Genomic DNA, 17,760 nt, shown 5'->3' on the forward strand with positions numbered 1-17,760 from the left:
GTGGGAAGGAGCTCAAAATAGTGGTTTCTCTTGGCTTCACGGTATCCTAGTGGTTTTGGAGTCATTTTGTTAAATTATTTGGCAAAATAGCTTTACATATAGAATTTTTTAAAATATGCTTGAGGGCCCACTGTCCAGGTGGCTCACTATCTGGCACACCGCACACTGCTTCCTCGCATGACCCTTTGGCCCCACCGAATAGCAGCGATGACTGATGAGAGTCGACACTAATCACGGAATGAACTCCTGAAATACACCAGCAAAGCAACCAAGGCCTTGTTTAGTTCACCCTGAAAACCAAAAAGTTTTCAAGATTCTCCGTCACATCGAATCTTGTGGCAAATGCATGAAACATTAAATATAGACGAAAACAAAAACTAATTACACAGTTTATCTGGAAATCACGAGACGAATCTTTTGATTCTAGTTAGTCCATAATTGAATAATATTTGTCACAAACAAACGAAAGTGCTACAGTTCCGAAAAGTTTTCACTTTTCGGAACTAAACAAGGCCTAAACAAGGCCCAAGAAACAAAAGAGCCCATTCTAGATTCAGCAATTCACCCACTCCCAACCGGCCCCCGGATCCCCCCAATCCCAACGCATCTTTTGCCCCGACACCGCACCAACCTCGCCGACTCCATTCCAGGACCAGGACCAGCTCTCCATCCAGCACCAAGCGGCAAGCACGCACGCTCCCACGCCAACGCCACGCCCCACGCTGGCCACGCAGCGGAAATCGAGGCACGACGGAGCCGCCGGGAGGGAAGGAGATTCCCTGGAGAAAGCGAGCAAGTGCGCATCGAAAGCAGCAGTCTTCGTCAAAAGAGGCAATCCCGGAGGCCGGCACGACAAGGAGCAGCAGCAGCAGGGGCAGGGGCAGGGCACACTCCCCAATCCCAATGGGGAGCAGGACCAGAGGAGGGAGTGGCAGCCGCAGCCGCTTGCTCTTCTTCCCTTTCATCCTCTTGCTCCACCTCCTCTCTCTTCACTGTAAGCTCTCTCTATCTCCAGTCATGCATTCTCTAATAGATTTGGTCGGCAAACGGCGACTGCAAATGCCGGCTCTCGCTGACTCGTTGCAACCGCAGCAGCAGGCCCGTCGGTGGTGGTGTCGGCGGCGGGGTCCGGCGAGCCGTACGTGGGCGTGACGATCGGCACGCAGGTGACGAACCTGCTCTCGCCGTCGGACCTGGCGTCGTTCCTGCGCGCGCAGCGCATCACCCGCGTGCGCCTCTACGACGCGGACCCGCGGCTGCTGTCGGCGCTGGCCGCCTCGGGGGTGCGCGCCATCGTGGGTGTCCCCAACGACGAGCTCCTGGCGCTGGGCTCCTCCCCGGCGACGGCCGCGTCCTGGGTCTCCCGCCGCGTGCTCCCCTTCGCGGGCGTCAACTCCAGCACCCCGAACGTCATCTCCGCCATCGCCGTCGGGGACGAGGTGCCGACCGCGCTCCCCTCGGCGCTGCCCGTGCTGCTCCCGGCCATCAACTCCCTCGCCGCCGCGCTGGCCGCCGCCAACCTTTCCTCCATCCCGGTGTCGACGCCGCTGCCCTTCTCCGTGGTGCTGGACCCGTTCCCGCCGTCGCAGGCCTTCTTCAACCAGTCCCTGGCCAAGTCGTTCGTGGCGCCGCTGCTCGCCCACCTCGCCAACACCTCGGCGCCGCTGATGCTGAACCTGTACCCGTACTACTCGCTGATGCAGAGCAAGGGCGTGATCCCGCTGGACAACGCGCTGTTCCGGCCGCTGCCGCCGTCGCAGGAGATGGTGGACCCCAACACGCTGCTCCACTACACCAACGTGCTCGACGCGATGCTGGACGCGGTGCGCGTGGCCGTCCGGAACCTCAACGCCACGGGCGGCGCGAGCGTGCCGATCCTGGTGACGGAGACCGGGTGGCCGTCGTACGGGGACCGGCGCGCGGAGCCGTACGCGACCAGGGACAACGCGGACGCGTACAACTCCAACCTCATCAAGCACGTGCTGGAGGACAAGCCCGGCACGCCCATGGCGCCCGGCGCCGGCGCGCAGTCCAGCGCCTACATCTACGAGCTCTTCAACGAGGACCTCCGCCCGGGCCCCGTGTCGGAGGCGAACTGGGGCCTGTTCTACGGGAACGGCACCCCGGTGTACCTCCTCCACGTGTCCGGCGCCGACGGGTTCCTGGGGAACGACACGACGGACCGGACCTTCTGCGTAGCCGCCGACGACGCGGACTTGAAGGCGGTGCAGGCGGCCATGGACTGGGCGTGCGGCCCCGGGCGCGCCGACTGCACGGCGATACAGCCCGGGCAGGCGTGCTACCAGCCCGACGACGTGCGCAGCCACGCGTCGTTCGCGTTCGACGCCTACTACCAGTCCCAGGGCCGCGCCGCCGGCTCGTGCTACTTCCAGGGCGCCGGAATGGTCACCACCGTGGATCCGAGTGAGTACACTCTCGCTTCTTTTTCTGGCTGCCTCGTCACCATCCGTGTTTATTACCACTGGAGTTACATAATTAATAGTCGCGCTTCTTTTAATGCCCGCCTGACAAAGACAAATGGAACGAAACTGCGCAGTAGCTTCTCGTGACAGAAGAAGTGCGTAGTGTCGGAGTAGGGTCAATGGAATTGGGTTCGTTCGAGCAGTAGGAGCGACGCCATTGTCACGCCCACAAAAGCAGGTGCCGCTCAGTCATCATGGAACACGAGAGGGCTAGTTGATTGAACGAAACGGTCATCGATGGGTAGGAGAAAGGTTGCTTTTCGTTGTAGTTGTAGGTGAGGACCTGAGGGGGCAAGGAAGAGTGGAGGTGGAGCTGGGCAAACCAAAGCTGCTGCTGTCGGTTTGGGGCCATGCGCGAGGGGGAATTTGGAGGTACGGCCTACGGGAACCCGTTGGTGGTTGCTGCCGACTCGGTAGATGGGATGACAACAAATCAGATGATTTGTTTCCTGTACATTGATCTATCAATGTCATAGTTGTAGAAAGAAATCTTACGCAGAGAGAATCCTGGCATCGGATCATCCGATTCCAATCTACAGTAGGTCCAGGCATTTCTCACTGGCAGTTGGTATGTGTTACCTTGCCATCCGTACCCTGGTTCCATTACATGTAGCAACGCTTTTGATTTGGTCACGTAGGAGGAGAGAAGCACGCGCAGCAGTGCAGTGCAATAGAGCCGACAGGAGTCGAGCTGGATCTGGCTGTAGATTTGTCTGGTGCTCTGCCGGTGCCCGGCCTGGACGATTCTAGCGAGTGCTCACCGCTGTGGCGGAATGCACTGTGGATCATGCTGGTTGGATGGATGCCATTGCCAGGAGCTAGTCCCCCCCAATACAGACTAGTATTTTCGTCGTTTGGTCGGAGTACTTTGGCGCCACGAGTGTACAAAAGAATCAATCGTCTCCTTTTCGCATGTGAGCCGGTGCAATGCTATGCTCACAGCACATTCCTGCATGCCAGGCCCCAAGGGTGGGTACATTGCCGATTGCACGCCTCGTCAGTAGTCTTCACATCACTTTCACCAATCCTGCTCCTTTCATGTCATGTCACTCGTTTTTTTTTTTGAGCAACACTCTTCGGTTCATGGAAGCGGCTAGCATGCGGGAATGAATGGCTCTCCTCTTTTCTACTTTTCCTATGCGCTAGTGTTTTGGCGACATTGATCATGCGTTCTCATTGGGCAAGAAAAAACTTGAGTACAAAATATTTTTCTCATCTTTCGGCAAAGTTCAATCATGGTTAATGGTCATGTGGCTGTGACGTGCTCTAAAGGCTAAAGGTGAACCGTGATGGGAGATCTTTCTGCTTGTCCATGATTTCCTTTCGGATGCTCTGCATTGCAGCATTGGTACAGGTTGCATTCTCAACTTTCAAATGCAGCCAAGTGTACCTGGCCATCTCGCCATTGTTGCCATTGTTGTTTAGCAAATGGGGGGGCGGGGGGGGGGGGGGGGGGGGGGGGGGGGACATTCTGAAGATCTATGAACAGTGGACACGTTTGCATGCTTGGCACATTTAACAATATTCATGTTCAAGAATCAAGACTAACGGTCATTGATGGGCGGCTTGTTTATGTGGCCAGCACAGAGCTGAGAGCATGTGGTCTTGGCATGTGAATCACGGCACTACCATGTCAGAAGAACTATTAACTATATATGAGCTAATGCTGCTGAAGGTGAACTTCTACTTGATGGGGGCAGGTTGTAGCTACATCTTAGGACAGTAACAGTTACCCTTTTCATGTGCAAAAAGGGCTATACTATACCATTACTCCTATCTTAAGAAAAATGACCGAGAGGAATGGAAAAGGAGAAAGTGCTGGTTGGAATCTTTTGGATCTGGATGCAATGTGGGATCAAGACAAGGCGTGATCCATGCTAGTGGCCAACTGGAGGGAGTGCTGGGAGCATGTAGCATTGTCTGGTATGGGAGCAGTATTATTATTATCTGGACACATGTGTATGGAAGTATGATGCTCAATCTGCAGTTTCCCTCACAGACTGCTTTAGAGTACTATAGCACTTAGCCTTGCTCCAGGGGCAGCTAATGTGCATGACGAACACCGAGTCTGGCTTGTAGGCATTTGGTGGTTATGTGCTCAGGCAACACTGAATGGAAACCTCTGAATATAATCTGAGTGGCCCAGGATGCTCATTTCGCCATTTGGGCTTTCTACGGTACCTAGTGCCGTTTAGATTGTGCTATCCTTTTGAAGGGCTAATGTTTTTGTTCTGTTCATGCATATTTGATTGAAAGTCTTTTTTATCATCAGAAAATAACTTTGTGTTCTTCTGGTATGGCTTCCCAGACCTATTGGTAAAGCTTTTGGTTTACTTTGCAACATGGTGTTTCTGTGGTGGGAGCGCCAAAGCTTCCCCATGGCATGAAATTTACGTGGGCTCCCATATATACACATGTACTATCCACTAACGAGGGTCGTTCCTTTTAGTGGTCCTCAGGTCCAAGGACCATGTAAACAGACAATTTTGTCCTCATTTGATAATTTACAGGTGTAGGTTATTTTCAATTTTTCCCATCTTCCTTCTCTATTAATATATGCCCAGCAGATCTGCTGGTAGCTTTACCCATCTTTTTCTTAGTGGCCTTAGAAATCATATTCCTTTACCTTTAGGATTTTGCTGTGCATCTCTGTGTTCAAAGCCCGTAAACATGTCAGACTAGTTTTTTGTGTTCACATATTGGACCATACACGAATTTTGCTTCAATCATTCTTTTGCAAATATTATTTAAAAGATTATCTTCAACATCCACTCTGTTTTTCTAACAAATGGATATCTTTTGCTATGCAGGTCATGACAGCTGTTTATTTCCTGGAAGGTAAATTGATGAAACTTCTCCTTTGTGATGTCAATGATATTGTTCTATTTATCTATTATTATCAATGCTTGTTAAGGGTAAACTATAATAGTAATGTCCCAAATAAACAAAAATAATATCATTGCAGTGGACATTCCTGTTTCTGAAAATTTGTCTGATGGACAATAAGCATAAAGTCTGTTTTAGTGATTCGTAAGGATATCTGAATATGAAATGTTAAATCAGATGATGCATGTCATATATTCATATACTTGAGCTTTGCTAATGCGCCTTCATCATGCAGTAAGCTGCTGAGCAACAGCACTGGATCTGGCAGCACGAACACATCGACGCCCACAAGTGATGCGGAGGGATCTGCAATATGGAGATTAAGAACTGGAAGGGACAAAGGGTTCTTCCTCTTCCTTCGGTTGGTACTTAGCATTGCGGTGGTTATCGTGGTGGATTCGAACTTTTGGACATGACAAGGGGTTGTTAGCTGTATAACAAACTAAAACCAGAAATTTTGGGTGGTATGTTAGAGGAAGAAGGAGAGGGGGGCGGGGATTGGTTTATGCTTAGTGATTCTTTATTGTTAGATAAGCACTAATAAATTGATCATTTTTCTTCATCTAATGAAATGTGTCTATAATCTGCTGAAATGTCTCAACATTTCAATCTATTCAGTCCATGTCCATACAATAGTGCTGACTGATTATGTGTATTTTCAGTTACAGAAAACGAGATATTATTTTTCCATCATCTAAGAAAAGAGTGCTAGAGAATATGCAGCATAAGTTGCAACTTATTTCTAGTTGATATCTCAACGTAAGAACAATTCTCGGGAACATGTTTTTACACGCACGAGAAATGGAAAGTAGGATTATCAGAACCTGTTTTAGTTTCTCTTGATTGAGACGGAGAACTCTGACCGGACGGTTAAGCAAGACCACATTGTCAGACGAAGAGGGACCAAAATTCCTATTTCCTATCTATCACGCTAAGAGGTGAGATTTATGCTCGTACATCTTTCAGTGTTGGAGACCTGTGGATGGCCTAGAAGAGATGGATTGTTTGATGATTAAGATTAACTAGTTGATGAAGTCTCAAACATGGAAAACATTCTCTCTCAAATCATGAGTCCTTTTTCGATTTCGTTTGAAGCACCAGGTTGCTTAGAATAAATTCAACAAAATGAAATACCATGTATATATTTTACTTACTTTTTTATTATTATTTCGGACATGAACATTCAGATAAATGTTCGACATTTGGATATACCGCTTTGCCATTTTGACAGAAGAGGTTGAATTAGTCTATCCGAAATATTAAATTATGTTCCACATATTTTCAAATAAAATTTAAAAAAATATTAAAGCACGTGCAAATGTATGAAATCATTAATCCACATGCTAAGTTACAAAGATTTTTTGGAATAAAATAAAAAGGAGAATAAATGACTTGCATCTTAACTGTTGGTAGGCTGCAATAACTAGACCAATCTTGACCGGCCCATCGTATCGATGGCGGACCTTGGCAGGCCGGCACCATCGTCCGCCCCCTCGCGGCCTCGCCAAGCGGCCAAGCCCCATCCCGGATCCGGACCGGAACTGGAACCGGGGAGGAGTCGAGTCGGAAGACGAAGAGGTCTCGGACTGTGGACAGGCGGCAGCAGTGCCACCCCTGCCACTGCTGCCAGTGCCACCGCGCGGCCAAGCAACTCAGGCAGCAGGAGCACAAGGAACATCTCTATCTCATTCTTGATGATTGGGAGAGGGGATACAGCGTCTACAAGGTCGACGTCGAGTCCTTCGACGCCCTCGACGCCGGAACGGAGCCCCTCCCCCTCCCCGAGCCCCCGGTCGTCCGCTTCGAGGCCCGCCACGGTCGCTCCTGGTATTTCGCCTCCCACGGTACCAAGATCCTTGCCATGCAGCCATGTCCTTACCCTGCCTTCCCAGTGTTCGATGTTCAGACGACGGCGCTCGCCGTCTGCCCCTGGCCACGGCGCGGCGGCAACAAGCTCGCCGTTAAACCACTGTTCGCGTCCATCGCTGACAGCCTCTACCTTCTAAGAGCAGGCCAGTTCGACATGCTCAGCGCCGCGCCGCCGCCGCCCGACAGCATCTACCCAGACGACGCGGCGTGGTCGTGGAGCCGAACCGGTGCTCCCCCACCCTTCGAGCACTGTCACTGCATATGGGCCTCGGTGCTGCACCTCGATGGCCGCGCGCTCTTCGTCTCCCATGAACTGAGCACGTTCTCCTTCGACACGGAGAGCAAGCAGTGGGCGTCGCATGGCAACTGGACCCTGCCGTTCAAAGGCGAGGCGTACTTCGATGCCCAGCTCGACGCCTGGGTGGGCCTCTGCTGCCATAACGGTGGCTTAGGCTACCTCTCCTGCTGCGACGTCGCGTCGGCTCCTGCCGACCTCAGGAGCATGCCCGCCTGGAAGCTCGGCGAGGACCAGCTGTTCGACGCGAAGTCCAGGAGGCACCTTGGGGCCATACTCGTGTGTATGGGCGGCAGTAGGTACTGCCTGGTTGAGTCGCTGGCGCGCGGCGACGAGGAGGATCTGCGGCGCCTCCATGACGATGGCTACTACCCGCATCGCCGTGTGCTCGTGGTCACCACGTTTGGTCTCGACTACGATGGACAAGGACACCTTGTCACTACACAGCGCAAGGTGGTGCGGTCCTACGAGATGACCGATGCTCATCAGCTTCCTGATCCGCATTGGAAGCCTGTTGCTTTCTGGATGCAATTAAGTTACAGGATGATGCACAGATAATGTGTCATGCACGGAAAATGGATTTAACGAATTGTTAATAAACATTCAGCCAACACTACATTTAGTTTCATTTATTATATGAAAAATTTAGATCAATCATCATCTAATAAATGTATATCATCCTGCTAACATAAAGTGAAAAAAAATGAGAATAAGATTGGTTCTATCGAGACTCTAAAGAGCCATCTTAACATTTTAAACCAATCAAATTAAAGAATTATTTTTACGAAAAACACACGTCATCTTGTTAGAGAAAAAAAACACGACTCACACTTACTAGCTTACTAGGTAAATACCCGTGTATTGCAACGGATGAACATGTATTTGTGATTTTTCTGTTTTTGGTTGTATTTATAGTATGGTGGTTCATAAACAATGTTCATTCCAATGTGTATACAGATAATGCCACAACTGCTCCACTACTTCCATGTTGAGAATGAACCTGACCCTCTTGATTGGGCGACAATAATTGTGGTCCTGTGACCTGAATATTAGTTATAAGGAATTGTGCCGGTTCAGTTATGTTCAGCTACAAGAATTTGTGACCTTTGTCTTGTTAATTTTATGATGTGCAATATCAGTTTTCCTTCTTTTGTAATGCCTCCCCGAATCCAAATCAGCATCTAAAGCTTTGCTGCTTTTCACCTTTTTATTATGTAAGTATCTAAAGTTGCATGATTTTAATTAGGTAGTTTTTCTGTAGTGCTACATGCGATTTTACCAAAAAATAACCCAGTATCTATCTATGCTAGTCATTCTTTTCATAGGTAAACTATAGTCTTTCTAGTTGTTAGTAAAAACATGACGTCTGATTGCGTGAAACATGGATTTATGTGATTTGAGATATGCTTACATTATATAGTTGGTTAGCCTTATAAATTGTTATTGTGGTTGCTTTTTTTTTATTGTTTCACTTGATACCTTCATATAATGGTTTTAACTTTGTTGTCAGGTAATCAAGGCCTTTCATCTCGTAAGATTATTTTGTTTGAGGTATAGATGCATGTGCATCTGTCATGTTACCAGTTGTAAAACTTTCCAATGTTCGCTGGTTATGTCCCCTTTTGCTGACATGCTATTTCTGTTGCATTGTTCGTGTGTGAACACGAGTCTGCTATGCCAACAGATTATAATGTTTATTATGTGCTCCTTGTTGAATGCATATCTGCTATGACAAATCATATAACACCTTTAGAAACAAATTAAAGTGATCCTAATTCCCATCGGAGATTGCTTAAGTGGTACTGTACGATACTCAACTTGACCAACATGGAGGCCAACGTCTACGTCAATGTACAGCTATTTAAAACTTCGACAATCCCTCTTATGCCATCGAAAACATGCTAATATCTTTGGTGCCACTGTTCTTAAACTTTTGCCTTGAAAATAACATAAACTAATCCACAATGTTTATGTCAAAAGACCAATTTGCCCATGGCCCCACATGACAACAATTTTTATTTTGACTCATGGTATCATTTTCCTTCCCGGTGTGACCAACCAGGCCGTTCCTCTTACTTGTTGACAGCTGCTCACTCTAGCAATGGACTGAAATCCAATCTGAACCCACCCCAACCACTAGTGGTAAGTTCAATCTTAAAAACCCACCTAGCTCACCATCTTGATTATTCCAACCACACTAACCTAGCCTACTATGCTATTTGAACTCAAATTGGGCTGCCTACATCCAAACTTGCCCAAACTATAGGACTGGTATCCACTACGGAAAGCATTTTCTCATACTAAAAACAAAAATGAAAATAATGTTAGCGTCCACAACTACTATCGATACCTACACTGAAATATTTATTTGCATTTGCAGTTGCCTCCCTAAACTGCACGACTGGCAAGTACAGGGGGTCCTCCTAAGTTTCAATTTACCATTCTCCTCCCAGACCCCCAGAGATGCTCATGATATCTTAGCTTCCAGCTTTCCAGGCTTCGTCACGTTGTAGACCGTAAATCAAACCCACGTTGTAGGCTTCCATGGCCTGGGAATTACTCCAATCAAACCAGAGTCCAATCCACTACCTCCTTAACCCCAAGCCAATCCAGTCCACGATGCATGTGAAACAAGTTGCCCCCAACCCAGAGTCAATTTGGATAAGATCCCGATCGTTTAACCCATTTGAGCCCAATCCACTTGCAGAGTGAATAGTTGCACAATCACCACGCGAACGTGGGGACCTCGAGGTCCATGGCCACGTGATGCTAAGTTATGTGCTCTTTGCTTCTATGCGCCCTGACAGCTACGCCGCCATGCTCATGGCTTGTTTGAAGAAAACACCGGCGTGTAGAAAGGGAAACTTGGATGCTCCGCAGGAACGTGTAAGATTCCTATAAGTGTAATTTTTGCCATAAGATTATTCTTAATTTCTTTGCTCGTTTACTATGTGATGATGATGATAGAATAGGTTTAAAATTTTTTGATTTCATAATCATGAACTCCTAATAATTATGTCCCTTTGTAACGAGTGTAGGTTAGTGGACTATTACATACTGCAATCCCTTCATCCTTGTTGACAATGGTCTGAACAGATTAAGCTATTAATACCTAGCTAGTAAATAAACCAAGAAAAATAATTGAAATTTCCACGCATGGTCAAATATTATAACAGAAAAAAAAAATCAGCGCCTAAACATGGACCATATCTTAATCAATTGTACCCATATACAGTAAAGAAAATATTAGCCTTCTTCCGAAGATGTACTGCTGCTCTCACCCTCAATAAGGTTCATGAAGGAAGACGGAACCGGAGGAATTCCAGTGTCTAAAACACCTTCCAGCATACGAACAACTTGGGCCATCGATGGCCTGTCATCCTCCTCGTCCTGGATGCACCAACAGGCAACTCTACAGGTGACATCAAGCTCCTCGACACTGGCATTTCCTCCCAGCCTACGATCCAGCAAGCTCATCACATTTCCTTCATTCAGCTGGGCAGCAGCATAATGAGGGAAATACCGATGGCTCCCAAATTTCAGTCTCCTGATAGTCCTTCTCCCCGAGATTATCTCCAGCAGCACGATGCCAAAGCTATAGACATCTGCTTTCTTGGTGATAGGCTGTCCAGACACCCACTCCGGCGCAAGATATCCCATGGTTCCTCGGATCGTGGTCAGTGCAGAGCTGAACTCCCGTCCAAGAAGCTTTGCCATGCCGAAGTCCGCGATCTTCACGCGGAATTCCGCGTCGAGGAGTATGTTTTCTGGCTTGATATCACAGTGTATGATGCAGTCTTCGCATTCCTCGTGGAGGTAGGCTAGGCCCTTGGCGATGCCATGCGCAATCCGGTACCGAAGATCCCAGTTCAGTAGACATGGTTTGTTTTCCGGGAAGAGGTGTGCACCCAAGGAGCCATTGTCCATGTACTGGTACACAAGCAGCCTCCTGCTCCCTGTGACGCAGAATCCCAAGAGAGGGACGATGTTCGTGTGCCGAATCACTCCGAGCGTCTGCACTTCAGCTCTGAACTGCTTGTCTGCTTGCCCAAAGCCTTTCAGACGCTTCACGGCGACGACGGTTGGTCCCGGCATTGTTCCCCTGAAAACACAGCCGAAACCTCCCTCGCCGAGCTTGTGCTCGTCGGAGAAATTCCTCGTTGCTCTCCTGACCTGTGCATATGTGTAGACAGCAAGAGAGCCTCCTTCCACTTCTTGGAACTTTCTGCAAGCAGTAGTAGACAAAAAACCTCCCCTGTATCTCCATAGAAGCGCCAGTATCAGTATCACACAAACTGCTGCTGTCAGTCCGACAACCATGAACACGATCCCTACTGTTTTCGAAGCTTTTTGAGCCATGAGCTTCGAACCCAAACGAACATAAACCTTGCTGTACGGAGGTGTAGCAGCGAAGCTCACGTTGTACAGGTAGTTGAACCATAGCTTGCACCCAGAGTCGTCGTCGTCGTCATACGCGTACGCGACGCAGTAGCATTTGCTCAGACAGGCTTGTCTGCAACCTTCGTCACCCTCTGCCGTGGCGTTCTGGGAGCTGTAAGGGAGCCCTTGCAGGTTGTCTAGAAGGACAAACGAGTCATCGTGTTCCGCCGTCAGGCGGCCGCCATTGTCTGCCGTGCAGCTCAGTGGCAGAGACCTCGAGCAACCGTTCACAAAGTATCCACGCTGCCACTCTGATGGGTTTGCAGGCTCGAATCCGTCGACGCAGCCACACGTGCCGTTGCTCGTGCAGGCGCCGAAACGGCCGCAGAAGAAGGCGCTGGATTTGCAGTCGGAAGGGAAGGTCCAACTGGCCACCCAGCAGCCAGCAGAACTCGACCAGCTCCGTAGGCTCACTTGCCCCAGATGGAGCTGCAAGTGCTCCGCCATGCCTGCGCCCGGACGATTATTGAGCAGCACCAGCGAGCTGCCGTTTCCTTGAGAAGACACCATCCATTCCGGGAAGGTCCCCCGGAGGACGTCCCAGCCGTCGGTGGCGAGCACGAACCCGTTCCTCCTGCGGCGGTCCGGATCGACGCTGAGGCTGCTGTTGTGCCACGAGTTGGTGTTGGTGTACGTCAGCGAGACGTTGTTCCCGGTGTCCCCGTCGAGCCCGAGCCTCGCGCCGGGGAGCAGCGCGTCGCCGGGGTAGTCGAAGCTCTGCCACAGGACCCGCGACGAGTTGGCCTGGTCCCGCACCACGAGGTTGCCGCTGTCGAGGAGGACCGCGACGACGGATGCCGTCGGCGCCGCGGGGCCGCCGCCGGCGCCCGCCACGCTTGACCACCAGAGGTTAGTGCCGTTCTCGGTGATGTACAGGCGATCGCCGAAGAGCTGCAGCGCCGCGCTGGGGAGGTCGGAGATGTAGACCCGGTCCCCGAACCAGAATTTCGGGGTGCCGGCGTTCGTCGGCATGTTCAGGATCCGCACGCCCAAGAAGTGGTATATGTCCGTCCCCGGGGAGAAGAACCCCAGCTCGAACACGCCGTTCCGGGAAACAAGAGTCTGGTTCCCGGAGATGCCCTCGCCTGGGAGGATGGTGTCTCTGGCCGCGAAGGCAGCCACGGCGAGGAAGAAGAAGGTGGCCAGCGGTGGCTGGGACAGCGAGCAGACGCGCTTCACTGCCTCCATTGCCGAACCAGCGCAGTAGTGGCAATATTAGCAAGGAAACGAACTCGATCGTGCTCTTGTGTGGAAGAAGGGAAAGTGCACAAGTCCTCCAGAACTCCATACAGGAGTCAGGACGATCAGATTCACCGTCTTCAGAAATAAAGAGCTGCCGCCAGCTCTTGTTGACCAAGGCGACTGCTGGATCACCGACGGACCTTGCGTAGTTGGAGTTGTCGTCTGAGATAAACGCCGCAATTTGCCGGGACGTGGTGTGCCGACGCAGCGGGAGGGAAGGGGACATGCAGTTGGTTTGGTATGGAAACGGGAAACCTGTTCGGCGGTTGGGCACCACAGGTTCACAAGCCGTGTCAATTCGGGGTCTACGATCAAAAGCAAAGTGCTAATAGCGTTCAGAACGCACGTTGTGATCATCTTTGTTAATTTCTTTGTTGTTATGGAGATAGGCATTGACCAAAGCTGTTGGAATTTGGAAAGCTATGGCCTACAGGAGTTGCAGGTTGAGAAATACAGAGCCCAAATTAAGGAGGCAGTGGGAGTCTGGGACAACAAACCAGTTAAAACGTTGGAAGTGTAAACAGCAAAATCAAAAGGTGCCACTTTACTTGGCTTTGGCCTTTTTCTCGGTTGGGTCTGAGATAGACTCCACTTGTAAACTGCTTCCAGCAATCTCTGTTTATTATGACACCTGAACTAACTTTCAACTTTAAATGAGTCTATCTTTGGATCCCTTCTAGTTTAGCTTAGCTAACGACTAGTTTGGGGTGTTTCGATCCTAACTAATAGGTGTATGGATAGTTGAATGTGAATATTCCCTTCAGTAGATCTAGACTAAAAATTTTGTCCACGAATAAATCAACTTCTAGACCCTAACCATCCATTGGGCCCATTTATTTCCTTGACGATGAGGACGAGCGGCGACGGCGCATGTGCTCGATCGCGAGTCGCGGCTGATGGGAGAGAAAGGTCGATAAAAATAAAAGAACAAAACTAATAGCTGGTGGGTAATTTTTTTGCCCCCAAAACAATTGAAAGCAGAGGGAAATATGCTTTTGAATTTGTACTACAATGAAAGCTCCTTTTGGCAGAAGTAGATATGCGGTTTAGCCCAAATCTAATTCCACGATCGTTCACTGGTAACGAATACAGCGAACCATCAGCTACTCCTGCAACTTTCCTTATTTGGAAATGATAATTTCCACAACTTTCTATTTTTAGAAGGTAACTAAGTTATACATATATGTTATAGAACATAACTTATTTCTACAATTTATACTAACAACTTGGTATAACACTTTGCAAAACTTATCACCATATGACTTATACCATATAACTTACAACTTTTGCTAAAACTTTGAAACACAAAAGTTATAAAACATTTTTTAAAATTTTCTTTTGGTTTTTTTCTCTTTTTATTTTATATTAGTCTATCAATTTTTTCTTTTTATATATGCTGTCAACCCTTATTTTATTTAGGCGATCGTTCACTTAGATTTGATGTAACAAAGGTTCAAACTACCTCCCCTTCTAGCGTGCTTTTCCATAACCGCTGATGTCATAAAAAAAGTAAAACATTTATTTTAAAATGCTAGATGTAAATTTTTACCATATAATTTGTAATTATTAACTTTCTGCATGTAACTTTTATGTCTAACGTTCTGTACGCAACTTTTATATCTAACTTTCTACATGTAACTAGTAGATATTAACTTATAAGTATTATCTTTTATGTCTAACTTTTTGCACATAAGCTATTTGGTTTATTATATTTTGTGCTTAACTTGCAGTTATTAACCTTTCTGGTAACTTATATTCTGTGCCAAAGCCTTCGGAGATGCTTTTATGTGTATAACTTTGTCACAGTGAAGGTATATGTTAAAGTCATGTATATGAGTTATACGTAAAAGTTTGTTCCATAAGTTATACGTAAAAGTTATGAGTACAACTTTTCAAAAAAGAAAAGTAGCGATTTTTTTTACTAAAATAGAAAACTTTCCATTTGCGGGATTTCTTTTTTGCCAAAAAAGGAAAGTCGTGGGTGTTGTCTCATCGTTCGCTAGATTCAAATCTGGTGAACGTTCGCTATTTAGTGAGTCCGGGCTTTTAGGCTGTTTGGTTGAGCCTTTGACTAGAGCTTTTGGGGGCAAAAGCCACCAACCAAAAGCTCGACCAAACAAGGTCTTAGTCTTCTTATCATGCATATCTGCAACCGTTCAGTCAAACATTTTTTCAAACAGCTTCCACTTCACATTATAGAAGTCAAAGTTGGAGCCATTTGTGAAGGAGTCAGTGTCCTACCAAATTGGATATATGGTTGTTCGGCTTTGTTGCATACTTGCATGTGCCAACTGTTACTAACATGGTCCTTGCTTATTTTTTTTCCTATTTTAAATATTATGTTTATCGTGATGAAATAAGACTATAATAGGTGTGACATCCCAAAGCCAATACTTACAGTTTTGCTATCTTGGAATATCTAATTCTTCTGTTTCAAATTTTAGTTCACTTTGATTTGTTAAAGTTAGAGAAATTTCACGAGTGAACTACAATTTGAAATATACAAGAGCATTATCATGGTATTTTTATCAACAATAAAATGGCATTTATCTTGAAAGAAAAGCACCATTGTCCCGTTGGCAATCCCATAAAAAAAAATGGCATGGCTTCCAAACATACTCAGTACGAGTTTTGTCCAAGCGACTTGACGAGGCTGGGCATACAGTGTCACACGTTGACATTTGAAAAGCCATCTTAAAAGCAGAATGACATTTGTTCAGGTCTAGTAGTATTTTTATTTGTATTTGATAAATATTATTTAATCATGAACTAACTAGACTTAAAAGATTCGTCTCGCAAATTATAGATTAACTGTGCAATTAATTAATATTTTTATCTATATTTAATTTTTTATATATATACTGTAAGATTTGATATGACAGAAAGTCTAATTTTTTTATTAAAAATTTTTGGACAAGGCCAGAAAAAGCAGAATCACAAGTCAAAGACTGTGGGAACGAATGCATGGGCCGGTGGATGGGAACCGTGCAGAGTGCAGAGTGCAGTGCTACGCTTTCCATCGAATAGAAGGGTCCAGCAGGGCCCAGGCGGAGGCACGGGACACAACTCCAATTCTCCGAGCACGAACTCGACACCGCTCGCTCGAACTGCAACCAGTGGCGCATCTAGCGGGACCCCGGCGTGGCGTCCACTGCACTGATCCGGCAGGTTTTTCTCGCGCGCGCGGTCCAGGACACTGGGATCTTGCATCCAACAGGACCCGCAGAGCAGGGCAGCGTGCAGCCAGCATCCCAGACCTCTCCAGACGCAACCGAGTCGCCCGGCGTTCGGTGGCGAGCGAGGAAGGCAAAGAGGAACCGAACGTCCGTAGCGCTAGCTGTTTGTGGCCGCAACAGTGCGACTCCGCGAAGTCACCCCCAGACTCTGCATTTTGCAGCAACGGACCGAGAGCAGGTTGGCTGGCATGTGGCAACGTCATTCAATTTCAAGGGACACCAACGCAAGCGGCCGCGGCCGCGGCGCGTGCGCGTCGGCGCCCGGGCCGGGCGGTGGCGCAAACAGAGGCCCCTGACTCCCTGAGCCCGGCCCGTGCCGTGCGATGTGATCAGATGGCCTTTTTGTGGGCAGTGCTGTGCTGTGGCCGCTACGCTACGCTACGCATTTCTCCCCCATCCCGCGGCTGATCATCATCCCGTGAAGCGTGAAACTTGCTGGTCGAAATCGAAACGCATGTAGGCAGAGCAGGCCGTGAACCCGCGTCACGCGCCCGCCAGGCTTCCCCGCACGCCGCAGAATTTTCTTCCGCGTGACATGGGTTGCTGGGACTTGCCTGCTAGGTGCTAGCACACTCTTCGCTTCCTTCTCTGTTTTGTGGAAGTGAGCTCGCTCCTTGATAGCGCTTAGGCCTTGTTTAGCTCATCCAAAAACCAAAATTTTTTTAAGATTCTTCGCCAATCTTGCGGCATATGCATGGAGCATTAAATATAGATGAAAATAAAAATTAATTGCATAGTTTGTCTGTAAATTGTGAGATAAATCTTTTTTAAGCCTAGTTACTCTATAATTAGACAATATTTATCAAATAAAAACAAAATGCTACAGTATAAAAATCCAAAAACTTTTTGAATCTAAACAAGGCCTCAATGATCTTTTTCTAAGAAGCGTTTCATGCTCTTTTGGTTTGTGGAAGGGACTGTTACCAAGATATCTAGGGTTTTCTTAGCGTCCTAGCACGGAGCGCACGTTTGAATGGACCTAGGATTCTTTTGTGGACATCCAAATCTGAGTGTTGCAAAAGGAAGGGGAAAAGGTATTTTAGAGGAGTTCCGCATCTAAATCTTTACACACATGACACATCTCAGGGCTTGTTTAGCCGGTTCCACTTCGGCTCCGACTCTGGTTCCTCTAGAAAAGTCCTGCCAAATATTTTTGTAGAGAAGCCGTTTCTCCGAAAAGTCTCTGGCACCTCTAGAGGAGCCCTGCCAAACAGGCTTTCATTAGGAATTGCAATGATAAGCCAGAGTTTGAACTCTGGTCCTTGCATCTTCTTCGCATCTTCTTTAGGTGTGATTTCCTCCTTCGGTG

The 17,760-nt window shown here is 47.9% G+C and overlaps 2 protein-coding genes across 3 annotated transcripts; one reads left to right on the forward strand and one right to left on the reverse strand.

Annotated features, from left to right (window-relative positions):
- Positions 553-5,982, forward strand: LOC8077492 (glucan endo-1,3-beta-glucosidase 1). 2 transcript variants are annotated; one of them, XM_021454568.1, is made up of 4 exons: positions 553-994; positions 1,093-2,424; positions 5,294-5,321; positions 5,605-5,982. In XM_021454568.1, exons 1-4 carry the CDS (start codon positions 904-906, stop codon positions 5,783-5,785), a joined length of 1,632 nt encoding a protein of 543 aa, XP_021310243.1. In that variant the 5' UTR covers positions 553-903; the 3' UTR covers positions 5,786-5,982. The 2 variants fall into 2 exon arrangements, with proteins under 2 accessions (XP_021310243.1, XP_021310244.1); XM_021454569.1 differs by having other exon boundaries at positions 717-994; positions 1,096-2,424.
- LOC8077495 (G-type lectin S-receptor-like serine/threonine-protein kinase At2g19130) lies at positions 10,630-13,406 on the reverse strand. The gene has a single exon (XM_002462872.2). It carries the CDS (start codon positions 13,159-13,161, stop codon positions 10,780-10,782), a length of 2,382 nt encoding a protein of 793 aa, XP_002462917.1. The 5' UTR covers positions 13,162-13,406; the 3' UTR covers positions 10,630-10,779.

The sequence above is a fragment of the Sorghum bicolor genome, chromosome 2 (assembly GCF_000003195.3).
Source record: "Sorghum bicolor cultivar BTx623 chromosome 2, Sorghum_bicolor_NCBIv3, whole genome shotgun sequence".
Lineage (NCBI taxonomy): Eukaryota > Viridiplantae > Streptophyta > Magnoliopsida > Poales > Poaceae > Sorghum > Sorghum bicolor.

Coding starts and splice junctions, on each gene's coding strand:
- LOC8077492 (XM_021454568.1), top strand. CDS start 904: ATGGGGAGCAGGACCAGAGGAGGGAGTGGCAGCCGCAGCCGCTTGCTC. Junction 995..1,092: donor CCACCTCCTCTCTCTTCACT/GTAAGCTCTCTC, acceptor TTGCAACCGCAG/CAGCAGGCCCGTCGGTGGTG. Junction 2,425..5,293: donor GGTCACCACCGTGGATCCGA/GTGAGTACACTC, acceptor TTTGCTATGCAG/GTCATGACAGCTGTTTATTT.
- LOC8077495 (XM_002462872.2), bottom strand. CDS start 13,161: ATGGAGGCAGTGAAGCGCGTCTGCTCGCTGTCCCAGCCACCGCTGGCC.